Source organism: Coturnix japonica, unplaced genomic scaffold (assembly GCF_054131305.1).
Source record: "Coturnix japonica strain WE unplaced genomic scaffold, WE-NBRP24 Scf125, whole genome shotgun sequence".
Lineage (NCBI taxonomy): Eukaryota > Metazoa > Chordata > Aves > Galliformes > Phasianidae > Coturnix > Coturnix japonica.
The window spans coordinates 117,767-132,453 of record NW_028189028.1 but is presented as its reverse complement, the minus strand read 5'-3'; the positions used below and the strand labels follow the sequence as shown (position 1 = coordinate 132,453).

The 14,687-nt window shown below is 61.9% G+C and overlaps 1 protein-coding gene across 1 annotated transcript in view; it reads right to left on the bottom strand.

Moving 5' to 3' along the window:
* The window catches only part of LOC146751147 (neuronal-glial cell adhesion molecule-like), a gene marked incomplete at its 3' end in the record, with an annotated part of 65,157 nt that overhangs the window by 27,633 nt on the left and 22,837 nt on the right, over positions 1–14,687 (bottom strand). Inside the window, 3 exon segments of the mRNA XM_085535483.1 lie at positions 1,894–2,025; positions 9,934–10,115; positions 12,450–12,561. Of these exon segments, the coding sequence (XP_085391609.1) occupies positions 1,894–2,025; positions 9,934–10,115; positions 12,450–12,561 (426 nt within the window).

Sequence of the window (14,687 nt, the reverse complement as noted above, 5' to 3'; positions counted from 1 at the left end):
CATAGGTACCCCCTAACCCCCCCATATCCCCATAGGGACCCCATAACCTCCCCATATCCCCATAGGTACCCCATAACCCCCCCATATCCCCATAGGGACCCCATAACCCCCCCCCATAACCCCATAGGGATCCCCATATCCCCATAGGGACCCCATAACCCCCCCATATCCCCATAGGGACCCCATAACCCCCCCATATCCCCATAGGGACCCCATATACCCCATAGGTACCCCCTAACCCCCCAATAACCCCATAGGGACCCCCATAACCCCCCCATATCCCCCCAGGGACCCTATAACCCCATAGGGATCCCATATTTCCATAGGGACCCCATAACCTCCCCATATCCCCATAGAGACCCCATAACCCTCCCATATACCCCCATAGGGACCCCATAAACACCCCATAACCCCATAGGGATCCCCATAAAGCCCCATATCCCCATAGGGACCCCCATATACCCCATAACCCCCCCATATCCCCATAGGGACCCCCATATCCCCATAAGGACCCCATAACCCCCCCATATCCCCATAGGGACCCCATAACCCCCCCCATATCCCCATAGGGACCCCATAACCCCCCCATATCCCCATAGGGACCCCATAACCCCCCATAACCCCATAGGGACCCCATAACCCCCCCATATCCCCATAGGGACCCCATAAACACCCCATATCCCCATAGGGACCCCATATACCCCATAGGTACCCCCTAACCCCCCCATAACCCCATAGGGACCCCCATAACCCCCCCATATCCCCCCAGGGACCCTATAACCCCATAGGGATCCCATATTTCCATAGGGACCCCATAACCTCCCCATATCCCCATAGGGATCCCCATAACCCCCCCATATCCCCATAGAGACCCCATAACCCTCCCATAACCCCATAGGGACCCCATAACCCCCCCATATACCCCATAGGGACCCCATAACCCTCCCATAACCCCATAGGGACCCCATAACCCCCCATATCCCCATAGGGACCCCCATATACCCCATAGGGACCCCATAACCCCCCCATAACCCCATAGGGACCCCCATATACCCCATAGGGATCCCCATAACCCCCCCATAACCCCATAGGGACCCCATAACCCCCCCATAACCCCATAGGGACCCCCATATACCCCATAGGTACCCCATAACCCCCCCATATCCCCATAGGGACCCCCATATACCCCATAGGTACCCCATAACCTCCCCATATCCCCATAGGGACCCCATAACCCCCCCATATCCCCATAGAGACCCCATAACCCCCCCATATCCCCATAGGGACCCCATAACCCCCCCATATCCCCATAGGGACCCCATAACCCCCCCACATCCCCATAGGGACCCCATAACCCCCCCATATCCCCATAGGGACCCCATAACCCCCCCCCATATCCCCATAGGGACCCCATAAAAACCCCATAACCCCATAGGGACCCCATAACCCCCCCATATCCCCATAGGGATCCCCATAAAGCCCCATATCCCCATAGGGACCCCATAACCCCCCCATAACCCCATAGGGACCCCCATATCCCCATAGGGACCCCATAACCCCCCCATAACCCCATAGGGACCCCCATATCCCCATAGGGACCCCATAACCCCCCCATAACCCCATAGGGACCCCCATATCCCCATAGGGACCCCATAACCCCCCCATATCCCCATAGGGACCCCATAAACACCCCATAACCCCATAGGGACCCCCATATCCCCATAGGGACCCCATAACCCCCCCATATCCCCATAGGGACCCCATAACCCCCCCATATCCCCATAGGGACCCCATAACCCCCCCATACCCCCATAGGGACCCCATAACCCCCCCATATCCCCATAGGGACCCCATAACCCCCCATAGACCCCCTAAACCCCCCCCCCAACTCACCTTCTATGGGGACCCCATTGATGCTCCATTGGATTTGGGGTCGTGGTTTCCCCCCCACCTCACAGTCCAGCTTCGCCGTCTCCCCCGGCCCATAAACCCCACTCTGCGGCTTCCGCACCCAATATGGGGCAGCTATGGGGCAGGGGGGGGTCAGGGACCCACATGGACCCCATAGGGACCCCCATATCCCCATAGGGACCCCATAACCATCCCATAACCCCATAGGGACCCCATAACCCCCCATATCCCCATAGGGACCCCATAACCCCCCCATAACCCCATAGGGACCCCATAACCCCCCATATCCCCATAGGGACCCCATAACCCCCCCATATCCCCATAGGGACCCCATAACCCCCCCATAACCCCATAGGGACCCCCATATACCCCATAGGTATCCCACCCCACTGACCCCATTGATCCCCATCCCACCCCATTGACCCCATTGACCCCCATCCCACCCCATTGACCCCATTGACCCCCATCCCACCCCATAGACCCCATTGACCCCCATCCCACCCCATAGACCCCATTGATCCCCATCCCACCCCACTGACCCCATTGATCCCCATCCCACCCCATTGACCCCATTGATCTCCATCCCACCCCATTGACCCCCATCCCACCCCATTGACCCCATTGACCCCCATCCCACCCCATAGACCCCATTGATCCCCATCCCACCCCATTGACCCCACTGACCCCAACCCCACCCCATTGACCCCATTGACCCCCATCCCACCCCATTGACCCCATTGACCCCCATCCCACCCCACTGACCCCATTGACCCCCATCCCACCCCATTGACCCCCATCCCACCCCATAGACCCCAACCTCACCCCATAGACCCCAATCCCACCCCATTGACCCCATAGACCCCATAGACCCCAACCCCACCCCATATCCCCCCATAGCCCCCCATTGACCCCCATAGACCCCATAGACCCCCATATCCCCCCATATTCCCCCCTAGACCCCAACCTCACCCCATAGACCCCCATACCCCCCCCTGACCCCATAGACCCCATAGACCCCATAGACCCCATAGACCCCATAGACCCCCCATAGACCCCATAGACCCCCCATAGACCCCATATCCCCCCATAGACCCCACGTACCCTCCACAGTGACGCTGTGTGTGGCCCTGGCCGCCCCATAGACCCCCATACCCCCCCATTGACCCCATAGACCCCATAGACCCCCCATACCCTCCCCACTGACCCCATTGCCCCCATAGACCCCATAGCCCCCCATAGCCCCCCATAGCCCCCCATACCCCCCATACCCCCCCCATAGACCCCATAGACCCCAACCCCACCCCATAGACCCCAACCTCATCCCATTGACCCCAACCCCACCCCATAGACCCCATATCCCCCCATATCCCCCCATAGACCCCATAGACCCCCCCATACCCTCCCCACTGACCCCACTGACCCCATAGACCCCCATACCCCCCCATAGCCCCCCATACCCCCCATATCCCCCCATATCCCCCCATAGACCCCCATACCCCCCCATAGACCCCATAGACCCCATATCCCCCCATAGCCCCCCCCATAGACCGCAATCCCACCCCATAGACCCCAACCCCACCCCATAGGCCCCAACCTCATCCCATTGACCCCAATCCCACCCCACTGACCCCATAGACCCCATAGACCCCAACTCCACCCCATTCATCCCAACCCCACCCCATAGACCCCAACCTCATCCCATTGACCCCAACCCCACCCCATAGACCCCATATCCCCCCATAGCCCCCCATAGACCCCATAGATCCCCCATATCCCCCCATAGACCCCATAGACCCCATAGACCCCAACCCCACCCCATAGACCCCATAGACCCCATAGACCCCATAGACCCCATAGACCCCATAGACCCCCATATCCCCCCATAGACCCCACATACCCTCCACAGTGACGCTGTGTGTGCCCCTGGCCACCCCATACCCCCCCATATCCCCCCATACCCCCCCATAGCCCCCCATAGACCCCATAGACCCCATAGACCCCATAGACTCCATAGACCCCATAGACCCCATATCCCCCCATATCCCCCCATATCCCCCCATAGACCCCATATCCCCCCATAGACCCCATAGACCCCATAGACCCCATAGCCCCCATAGACCCCCATACTCACCCTCCACGCTGACGCTGTGTGTGGCCCTGGCCGCCCCATAGACCCCATAGACCCCATAGACCCCAACCCCACCCCATAGACCCCAACCTCACCCCATAGACCCCAACCCCACCCCATAGACCCCATAGACCCCAACCCCACCCCATAGACCCCAACCTCATCCCATTGACCCCAATCCCACCCCATTGACCCCATAGACCCCAACCTCATCCCATTGACCCCATAGACCCCATAGCCCCCCATTGCCCCCATAGACCCCATGTACCCTCCACAGTGACGCTGTGTGTCCCCCTGGCCGCCCCATAGACCCCATAGACCCCATAGACCCCATAGACCCCATATCCCCCCATATCCCCCCATATACCCCCATATCCCCCCATAGACCCCATAGACCCCATAGACCCCATATCCCCCATACTCACCCTCCACGCTGACGCTGTGTGTGGCCCTGGCCGCCCCATACCACCCCATATCCCCCCATAGCCCCCCATACCCCCCCATAGACCCCAATCCCACCCCATAGACCCCAATCCCACCCCAGTGCCCCCCATAGCCCCCCATACCCCCCATACCCCCCCATAGACCCCATAGACTCCATATCCCCCCATTGACCCCATTGACCCCATAGACCCCATATCCCCCCATAGCCCCCCCTAGACCCCAACCCCACCCCATAGACCCTAACCCCACCCCATAGACCCCATATCCCCCCATATCCCCCCATATCCCCCCATAGCCCCCCATATCCCCCCATAGACCCCAACCTCATCCCATTGACCCCCATAGACCCCAACCCCACCCCATAGACCCCATAGACCCCCATAGACCCCATATCCCCCCACTGACCCCAATCCCACCCCATATCTCCCCATAGACCCCATAGACCCCCCATACCCCCCATATCCCCCCCATATCCCCCCATATCCCCCTATATCCCCCCATATCCCCCCCATATCCCCCCATATCCCCCCATATCCCCCCCATACCCCCCCATAACCCCCTATATCCCCCCATAGCCCCCCCATATCCCCCCATACCCCCCCATATCCCCCCATATCCCCCCATATCCCCCCCATATCCCCCCATATCCCCCCATATCCCCCCATACCCCCCCATAGCCCCCCATATCCCCCCATAGCCCCCAACCTCACCCCATAGACCCCAACCCCACCCCATAGACCCCATATCCCCCCATAGCCCCCCATAGACCCCATATCCCCCCATAGACCCCATAGACCCCCCATACTCTCCCCACTGACCCCACTGACCCCATAGACCCCATAGACCCCCCATAGACCCCAACCCCACCCCATAGACCCCATAGACCCCATAGCCCCCCATATCCCCCCATATCCCCCCCATATCCCCCCATATCCCCCCATAGACCCCATAGACCCCCCATACCCCCCCATTGACCCCATAGACCCCATAGACCCCATATCCCCCCATATCCCCCCATAGACTCCCCACTGACCCCACTGACCCCATAGACCCCAACCCCACCCCATAGACTCCAACCTCACCCCATAGACCCCAACCCCACCCCATAGACCCCAACCCCACCCCATAGACCCCATACCCCCCCATATCCCCCCACTGACCCCAATCCCACCCCATACCCCCCCATAGACCCCATAGACCCCATATCCCCCCATAGACCCCATATCCCCCCATATCCCCTCATATCCCCCCATAGACCCCCCCATATCCCCCCATATCCCCCATATCCCCCCATATCCCCCCATATCCCCCCCATATCCCCCCATATCCCCCATATCCCCCCATACCCCCCCATATCCCCCCCATATCCCCCCATAGACCCCATAGACCCCCATATCCCCCCATATCCCCCCATATCCCCCCATATCCCCCCATACCCCCCATATCCCCCCATAAACCCCCATATCCCCCCATATCCCCCCATACCCCCCATACCCCCCCATATCCCCCCATATCCCCCCCATATCCCCCCATATCCCCCCCCATATCCCCCCCATATCCCCCATATCCCCCCATACCCCCCATATCCCCCATATCCCCCATACCCCCCCATACCCCCCCATAGACCCCATAGACCCCATACCCCCCCCATATCCCCCCATACCCCCCCATATCCCCCCATATCCCCCCATACCCCCCCTATATCCCCCTATATCCCCCCATTGACCCCCATAGCCCCCCATACCCCCCATACCCCCCCCCATAGACCCCATAGACCCCAACCTCATCCCATAGACCCCATATCCCCCCATACCCCCCCATAGACCCCATATCCCCCCATAGACTCCATAGACCCCCCATACCCTCCCCACTGACCCCACTGACCCCATAGACCCCATAGACCCCATAGACCCCATAGACCCCCCATACCCTCCCCATATCCCCCCACTGACCCCAATCCCACCCCATATCTCCCCATAGACCCCATAGACCCCCCATATCCCCCCATACCCCCCCATATCCCCCCATATCCCCCCTATATCCCCCTATATCCCCCCATTGACCCCCATAGCCCCCCATACCCCCCCAACCCCCCCCATAGACCCCATAGACCCCAACCTCACCCCATAGACCCCAACCCCACCCCATAGACCCCATATCCCCCCATAGCCCCCCATTGACCCCCATATCCCCCCACTGACCCCAATCCCACCCCATAGACCCCATAGACCCCCCATATCCCCCCATATCCCCCCATATCCCCCCATAGACCCCATTGACCCCATAGACCCCATATCCCCCCATAGCCCCCAATCCCACCCCATAGACCCCATATCCCCCCATATCCCCCCATATCCCCCCATAGCCCCCCCATACCCCCCATATCCCCCCATATCCCCCCATATCCCCCCCATATCCCCCCATAGCCCCCCATAGCCCCCCATATCCCCCATAGACCCCATAGACCCCATAGACCCCCCATAGACCCCACAGACCCCATAGACCCCATAGACCCCCCATAGACCCCATAGACCCCAACCTCATCCCATTGACCCCCATAGACCCCAACCTCACCCCATAGACCCCATAGACCCCATAGACCCCATAGACCCCATAGACCCCCCATACCCCCCCATTGACCCCATAGACCCCATAGACCCCAACCCCACCCCATAGACCCCAACCTCATCCCATTGACCCCAATCCCACCCCATAGACCCCAACTCCACCCCACTGACCCCAACCCCACCCCATAGACCCCATAGCCCCCCATATCCCCCCATATCCCCCCATTGCCCCCATACTCACCCTCCACGCTGACGCTGTGCGTGGCGCTGGCCGCCCCATACCCCCCATATCCCCCCATAGACCCCATATCCCCCCCATATCCCCCCATATCCCCCCATATCCCCCCATATCCCCCCCATACCCCCCCATATCCCCCCATACCCCCCCATACCCCCCCATACCCCCCCATATCCCCCCATAGCCCCCCATAGACCCCATAGCCCCCCCCATAGACCCCATAGACCCCATAGACCCCCCATAGACCCCATAGACCCCAACCTCATCCCATTGACCCCCATAGACCCCAACCTCACCCCATAGCCCCCAATCCCACCCCATTGACCCCATAGTCCCCCATAGCCCCCCATAGACCCCATAGCCCCCCATATCCCCCCATATCCCCCCATAGACCCCCCCATAGACCCCCCATACCCTCCCCACTGACCCCACTGACCCCATAGACCCCCATAACCCCCATACCCCCCCATATCCCCCCATAGCCCCCCATACCCTCCCCACTGACCCCACTGACCCCATAGACCCCATAGACCCCCCTCCCACCCCATTGCCCCCATATCCCCCATACCCCCCCATCTCCCCCCATACCCCCCCATATCCCCCCATATCCCCCCATAGCCCCCCATAGACCCCAACCCCACCCCATTGATCCCAACCCCACCCCATAGACCCCAACCCCACCCCATAGACCCCAACCCCACCCCATAGACCCCATATCCCCCCATATCCCCCCATAGACCCCATAGACCCCCCCATACCCTCCCCACTGACCCCACTGACCCCACTGACCCCATAGACCCCATAGACCCCATAGACCCCATATCCCCCCCATATCCCCCCACTGACCCCAATCCCACCCCATAGCCCCCCATAGACCCCATAGACCCCATACCCCCCATACCCCCCCCCATAGACCCCATAGACCCCAACCTCACCCCATAGACCCCAACCCCACCCCATAGACACCATATCCCCCCATAGACCCCATAGACCCCATAGACCCCATACCCTCCCCACTGACCCCATAGACCCCATAGACCCCCATACCCCCCCATACCCCCCCATATCCCCCCTTAGCCCCCCATATCCCCCCATTGACCCCCCATACCCCCCCATATCCCCCACGTACCCTCCACGCTGACGCTGTGTGTGGCCCTGGCCGCCCCATAGACCCCCATACCCCCCATATCCCCCCATAGCCCCCCATTGACCCCCATATCCCCCCATATCCCCCCACTGACCCCAATCCCACCCCATAGACCCCATAGACCCCATAGACCCCCATATCCCCCATACCCCCCCATTGCCCCCATAGACCCCAACCCCACCCCACTGATCCCAACCCCACCCCATAGACCCCATAGACCCCATACCCCCCCATAGCCCCCCATAGACCCCAATCCCACCCCATAGACCCCCATAGACCCCATACCCCCCCATAGCCCCCCATAGACTCCATAGCCCCCCATAGCCCCCACTGCCCCCCATACCCCCCCATATCCCCCCATAGACCCCATAGACCCCATAGCCCCCCATATCCCCCCATAGCCCCCCATAGCCCCCCATATCCCCCCATAGACCCCCATATCCCCCCATATCCCCCCATATCCCCCCATACCCCCCCATAGCCCCCCATAGACCCCATAGACCCCATATCCCCCCATAGCCCCCCACTGACCCCATAGCCCCCCATAGACCCCATAGACCCCATAGACCCCATAGACCCCATAGACCCCATAGACCCCATATCCCCCCATAGACCCCATAGATCCCCCACAGACCCCAATCCCACCCCATTGACCCCATAGACCCCAACCTCATCCCATAGACCCCATATCCCCCCATTGACCCCATAGACCCCAACCCCACCCCATAGACCCCAACTCCACCCCACTGATCCCCACCCCACCCCATAGCCCCCCATATCCCCCCATAGACCCCAATCCCACCCTATAGACCCCAATCCCACCCCATAGCCCCCCATATCCCCCCCATAGCCCCCCATACCCCCCCATATCCCCCTATATCCCCCCATAGCCCCCCATATCCCCCCATATCCCCCCATATCCCCCCATACCCCCCATACCCCCCCATATCCCCCCATATCCCCCCATATCCCCCCATATCCCCCCATATCCCCCCACTGACCCCATATCCCCCCATATCCCCCCCATACCCCCCCATATCCCCCCATAGCCCCCTATACCCCCCATACCCTCCCCACTGACCCCACTGACCCCATAGACCCCATAGCCCCCATAGACCCCCATACTCACCCTCCACGCTGACGCTGTGTGTGGCCCTGGCCGCCCCATAGACCCCACAGACCCCATATCCCCCCATAGACCCCATAGCCCCCCATTGCCCCCATAGACCCCATAGACCCCATACCCCCCCATATCCCCCCATTGACCCCATTGACCCCATAGACCCCATAGCCCCCATAGACCCCATAGACCCCATAGACCCCCCATAGACCCCATAGACCCCCATAGCCCCCCATATCCCCCCATAGACCCCATAGACCCCCCATAGACCCCATAGACCCCATAGACCCCCCATAGCCCCCCACTGACCCCAATCCCACCCCATAGACCCCATAGCCCCCCATACCCCCCCATACCCCCCATACCCCCCATACTCACCCTCCACGCTGACGCTGTGCGTGGCGCTGGCCGCCCCCCTCCCGTTCTCAGCCACACACTCATATTCTCCATCATCTCCCTCCGTGACCCCCTGGAGCCGCAGCGTCTTATTGAAGTTCTCCAGCGCCGCCCGGGGGGGGAGGGGCCCGTTCAACCGCCGCCATCGGACCCACGGCGTGGGGCTGGGGGGGCACCGGGACATATAGAGCCCTATAGGGACCCTATGGAGCCCTATAGAGCCCTATGGAGCCTATAGAGCCCTATAGAGCCTATAGAGCCCTATGGAGCCCTATATGGAGCCTATAGAGCCCTATGGAGCCCTATGGAGCCCTATATGGAGCCTATAGAGCCCTATGGAGTCCTATAGAGTCCTATGGAGCCCTATGGACCCTATAGAGCCCTATGGAGCCCTATGGACCCTATGGAGCCCTATATGGAGCCGATAGAGCCCTATATGGACCCTATAGAGCCCTATGGAGCCCTATATGGACCCTATATGGACCCTATGGAGCCCTATGCAGCCCTATATGGAGCCTATAGAGCCCTATAGAGCCCTATGGAGCCCTATATGGACCCTATACGGACCCTATGGAGTCCTATAGAGCCCTATATGGAGCCTATAGAGCCCTATATGGACCCTACAGAGTCCTATAGAGCCCCCACCAAGACCCTCCCCCAACCTGGACCCCCCCCCCATCCAAGACCCCCGCCCCCCCCCCACCCTCCTGGGACCCCTCCCCTACCAAGACCCCCCCCAAACCAAGACCCCCCCCATCCAAGACCCCCCCCCAAACCGAGACCCCCCCCCATCCAAGACCCCCGCCCCCCCCCCACCCTCCTGGGAACCCCCCCATCCAAGACCCCCCCCCTACCAAGACCCCCCCAAACCAAGACCCCCCCCCATCCAAGACCCCCCCCAACCAGGACCCCCCCCATCCAAGACCCCCCCCCAACCAGCCCCCCCCCCCCCTCCTGGGACCCCTCCCCTACCAAGACCCCCCCCCAACCAGGCCCCCCCCCAACCAGGACCCCCCCCAACCAAGACCCTCTCCCCCCTCCCACCCTCCTGGGACCCCCCCCCCATCCAAGACCCCCCCCCTACCAAGACCCCCCCCCATCCAAGACCCCCGGCCCCCCCCTCCTGGGACCCCCCCTACCAAGACCCCCCCGAACCAGGACCCCCCCAACCCGGACCCCTCCCCCCTCCTGGGACCCCCCCCAAACCAAGACCCCCCCTCATCCAAGACCCCCGCCCCCCCCCCCCTCCTGGGACCCCCCCCAAACCAAGACCCCCCCCCAAACCAAGACCCCCCCCCAACCAGGACCACCCCCCTCCTGGGACCCCCCCTCCTGGGACCCCCCCCAACCCGGCCCCCCCCCCTCCTTGAACCCCCCCCAAACCAAGACCCCCCCCCCAAACCAAGACCCCCCCCAACCAGGACCCCCCCCCACCAAGACCCTCCCCCAACCAGGACCCCCCCCCATCCAAGACCCCCCCCAAACCAAGACCCCCCCCAAACCAAGACCCCCCCCCAACCAGGCCCCCCGCCCCCCCCCCAACCCGGACCCTCCCCCATCCAAGACCCCCGCCCCCCCCCCACCCTCCTGGGACCCCCCCCCATCCAAGACCCCCCCCCCCCCCCAGCCCCCCCATCCAAGACCCCCCCCAACCCGGCCCCCCCAAACCAAGACCCCCCCCATCCAAGACCCCCCCCAAACCAAGACCCCCCCCAACCCGGACCCCCCCCCAACCCGGACCCCCCCCCCCTCCTGGGAACCCCCCCAAACCAAGACCCCCCCCCAACCAGGACCCCCCCCCAAACCAAGACCCCTCCCCTACCAAGACCCCCCCCCATCCAAGACCCCCCCCAACCAGGACCCCCCCCATCCAAGACCCCCCCCCAACCAGCCCCCCCCCCCAACTAGGACCCCCCCCAACCAGGACCCCCCCCATCCAAGACCCCCCCCCAACCAGCCCCCCCCCCCAACCAGGCCCCCCCCCAACCAGGACCCCCCCAACCAGGCCCCCCCCTCCTGGGACCCCCCCCAAACCAAGACCCCCCCCAACCAGGCCCCCCCCAGCCAGCCCCCCCCCCCCTCCTGGGACCCCCCCCCCTCCTGGGACCCCCCCCCCTCCTGGGACCCCCCCCCAACCAGGACCCCCCCCATCCAAGACCCCCGCCCCTCCCCCAACCCGGACCCCCCCCCCCTACCGAACCCCCCCCCCATCCAAGACCCCCGCCCCCCCCCCACCCTCCTGGGACCCCCAACCAAACCAAGACCCCCCCCCAACCAGGACCCCCCGCAACCAGGACCCCCGCCCCCCCCCCAACCCGGACCCTCCCCCATCCAAGACCCCCGCCCCCCCCCAACCAGGACCCCACCCCCACCCTCCTGGGACCCCCCCCCAAACCAAGACCCCCCCCCCATCGAAGCCCCCCCCCAACCAGGACCCCCGCCCCCCCCCCCCCCCCCAACCAGGACCCCCCCCCCCATCGAAGCCCCCCCCCACTCACAGCCCCTCAGCGATGCACTCCAACACGACGCTGCCCCCCCTCAGGGCGATAGTGGAGCTCAATGGGACGCGGGGCAGCAGCAGCCGGGGGCGGCGGGACTGGACAGAGTTACCTGGGGGGGGGGCACGGGTGGGACCCCCACCCATATAATTAATGGAGACCCCCACCTATATAATTAATAGAGACCCCCACCCATGTAATAGAGACCCCCACCCATATAATAGAGACCCCCACCCATGTAATAGAGACCCCCACCCATATAATAGAGACCCCCCAAAGGGATCCCCCCCCATCCCTATAGCCCCATATAATAGAGACCCCCACCCATATAATAGAGACCCCCACCCATGTAATAGAGACCCCCACCCATATAATAGAGACCCCCCCATGTAATAGAGACCCCCACCATGTAATAGAGACCCCCACCCATATAATAGAGACCCCCACCCATGTAATAGAGACCCCCACCCCATATAATAGAGACCCCCACCCATGTAATACAGACCCCCCCAAAGGGATCCCCCCCCATCCCTATAGCCCCATACAGGTGGGACCCCCACCCATATAATAGAGACCCCCACCCATATAATAGAGACCCCCACCCATATAATAGAGACCCCCAGGACCCCCCCAAAGGGAACCCCCCCCATCCCTATAGCATCATACAGGTGGGACCCCCACCCATATAATAGAGACCCCCACCCATGTAATAGAGACCCCCACCCATATAATAGAGACCCCCAGGACCCCCCCAAATGGATCCCCCCCCATCCCTATAGCCCCATACAGGTGGGACCCCCACCCCATATAACACAGACCCCCACCCCATATAATAGAGACCCCCCCAAAGGGATCCCCCCCATCCCTATAGCCCCATATAATAAAGACCCCCCACCCATATAATAGAGACCCCCACCCATATAATAGAGACCCCCAGGACCCCCCCAAAGGGATCCCCCCCCATCCCTATAGCCCCATATAATAAAGACCCCCCACCCATATAATAGAGACCCCCACCCATATAATAGAGACCCCCAGGACCCCCCCAAAGGGATCCCCCCTCCATCTCTATAGCCCTATACAGGTGGGACCCCAGCCCCATATAACAGAGACCCCCACAGACCCCCCCTAAAGGGATCCCCCCCCCCACCTCTATAGCCCCATACAGGTGGGACCCCCACCCATATAATAGAGACCCCCGCCCATATAATAGAGACCCCCACCCATGTAATAGAGACCCCCACCCATATAATAGAGACCCCCACCCATGTAATAGAGACCCTCACCCATATAATAGAGACCCCCACCCATGTAATAGAGACCCCCACCCATGTAATAGAGACCCCCCAAAGGGATCCCCCCCATCCCTATAGCCCCATATAATAAAGACCCCCCACCCATATAATAGAGACCCGCACCCATATAATAGAGACCCCCAGGACCCCCCCTAAAGGGATCCCCCCTCCATCCCTATAGCCTCATACAGGTGGGACCCCCACCCATATAATAGAGACCCCCAGGACCCCCCCAAAGGGATCCCCCCCCCACTTCTATAGCCCCATACAGGTGGGACCCCCACCCCATATAATAGAGACCCCCACCCATGTAATAGAGACCCCCCCAAAAGGATCCCCCCCCATCCCTATAGCCCCATATAATAAAGACCCCCCACCCATATAATAGAGACCCCCACCCATGTAATAGAGACCCCCACCCATATAATAGAGACCCCCAGGACCCCCCCAAAGGGATCCCCCCCTTTTTGACCCTCTTAATGGGGTTTCCCATTGGGTCGGGCCCATCCTATGGGGCAGCAATGGGTCCTTTGGGGTGGGGGCTATTTATGGGGGGGGTCTATAATGGGGGGGGTCTATTATGGGGGGGGTCTATTAATGGGGGGGGGTCTATAATGGGGGGGGTCTATAAATGGGGGGGGGCTATTTATGGGGGGGGTCTATAATGGGGGGGGTCTATTAATGTGGGGGTCTATTAATGGGGGGGGTCTATAATGGGGGTGGGTCTATAATGGGGGGGGTCTATAATGGGGGGGTCTATTAATGGGGGGGGTCTATTAATGGGGGGGGTCGCCTATAATGGGGGGGGGTCTATAATGGGGGGGGTCTATAATGGGGGGGGGTCTATTAATGGGGGGGGGTCTATTAATGGGGGGGGGTCGCCTATAATGGGGGGGGGTCTATTTATGGGGGGGTCCACTCTTTTGGGGGGGGGGACCCTTTA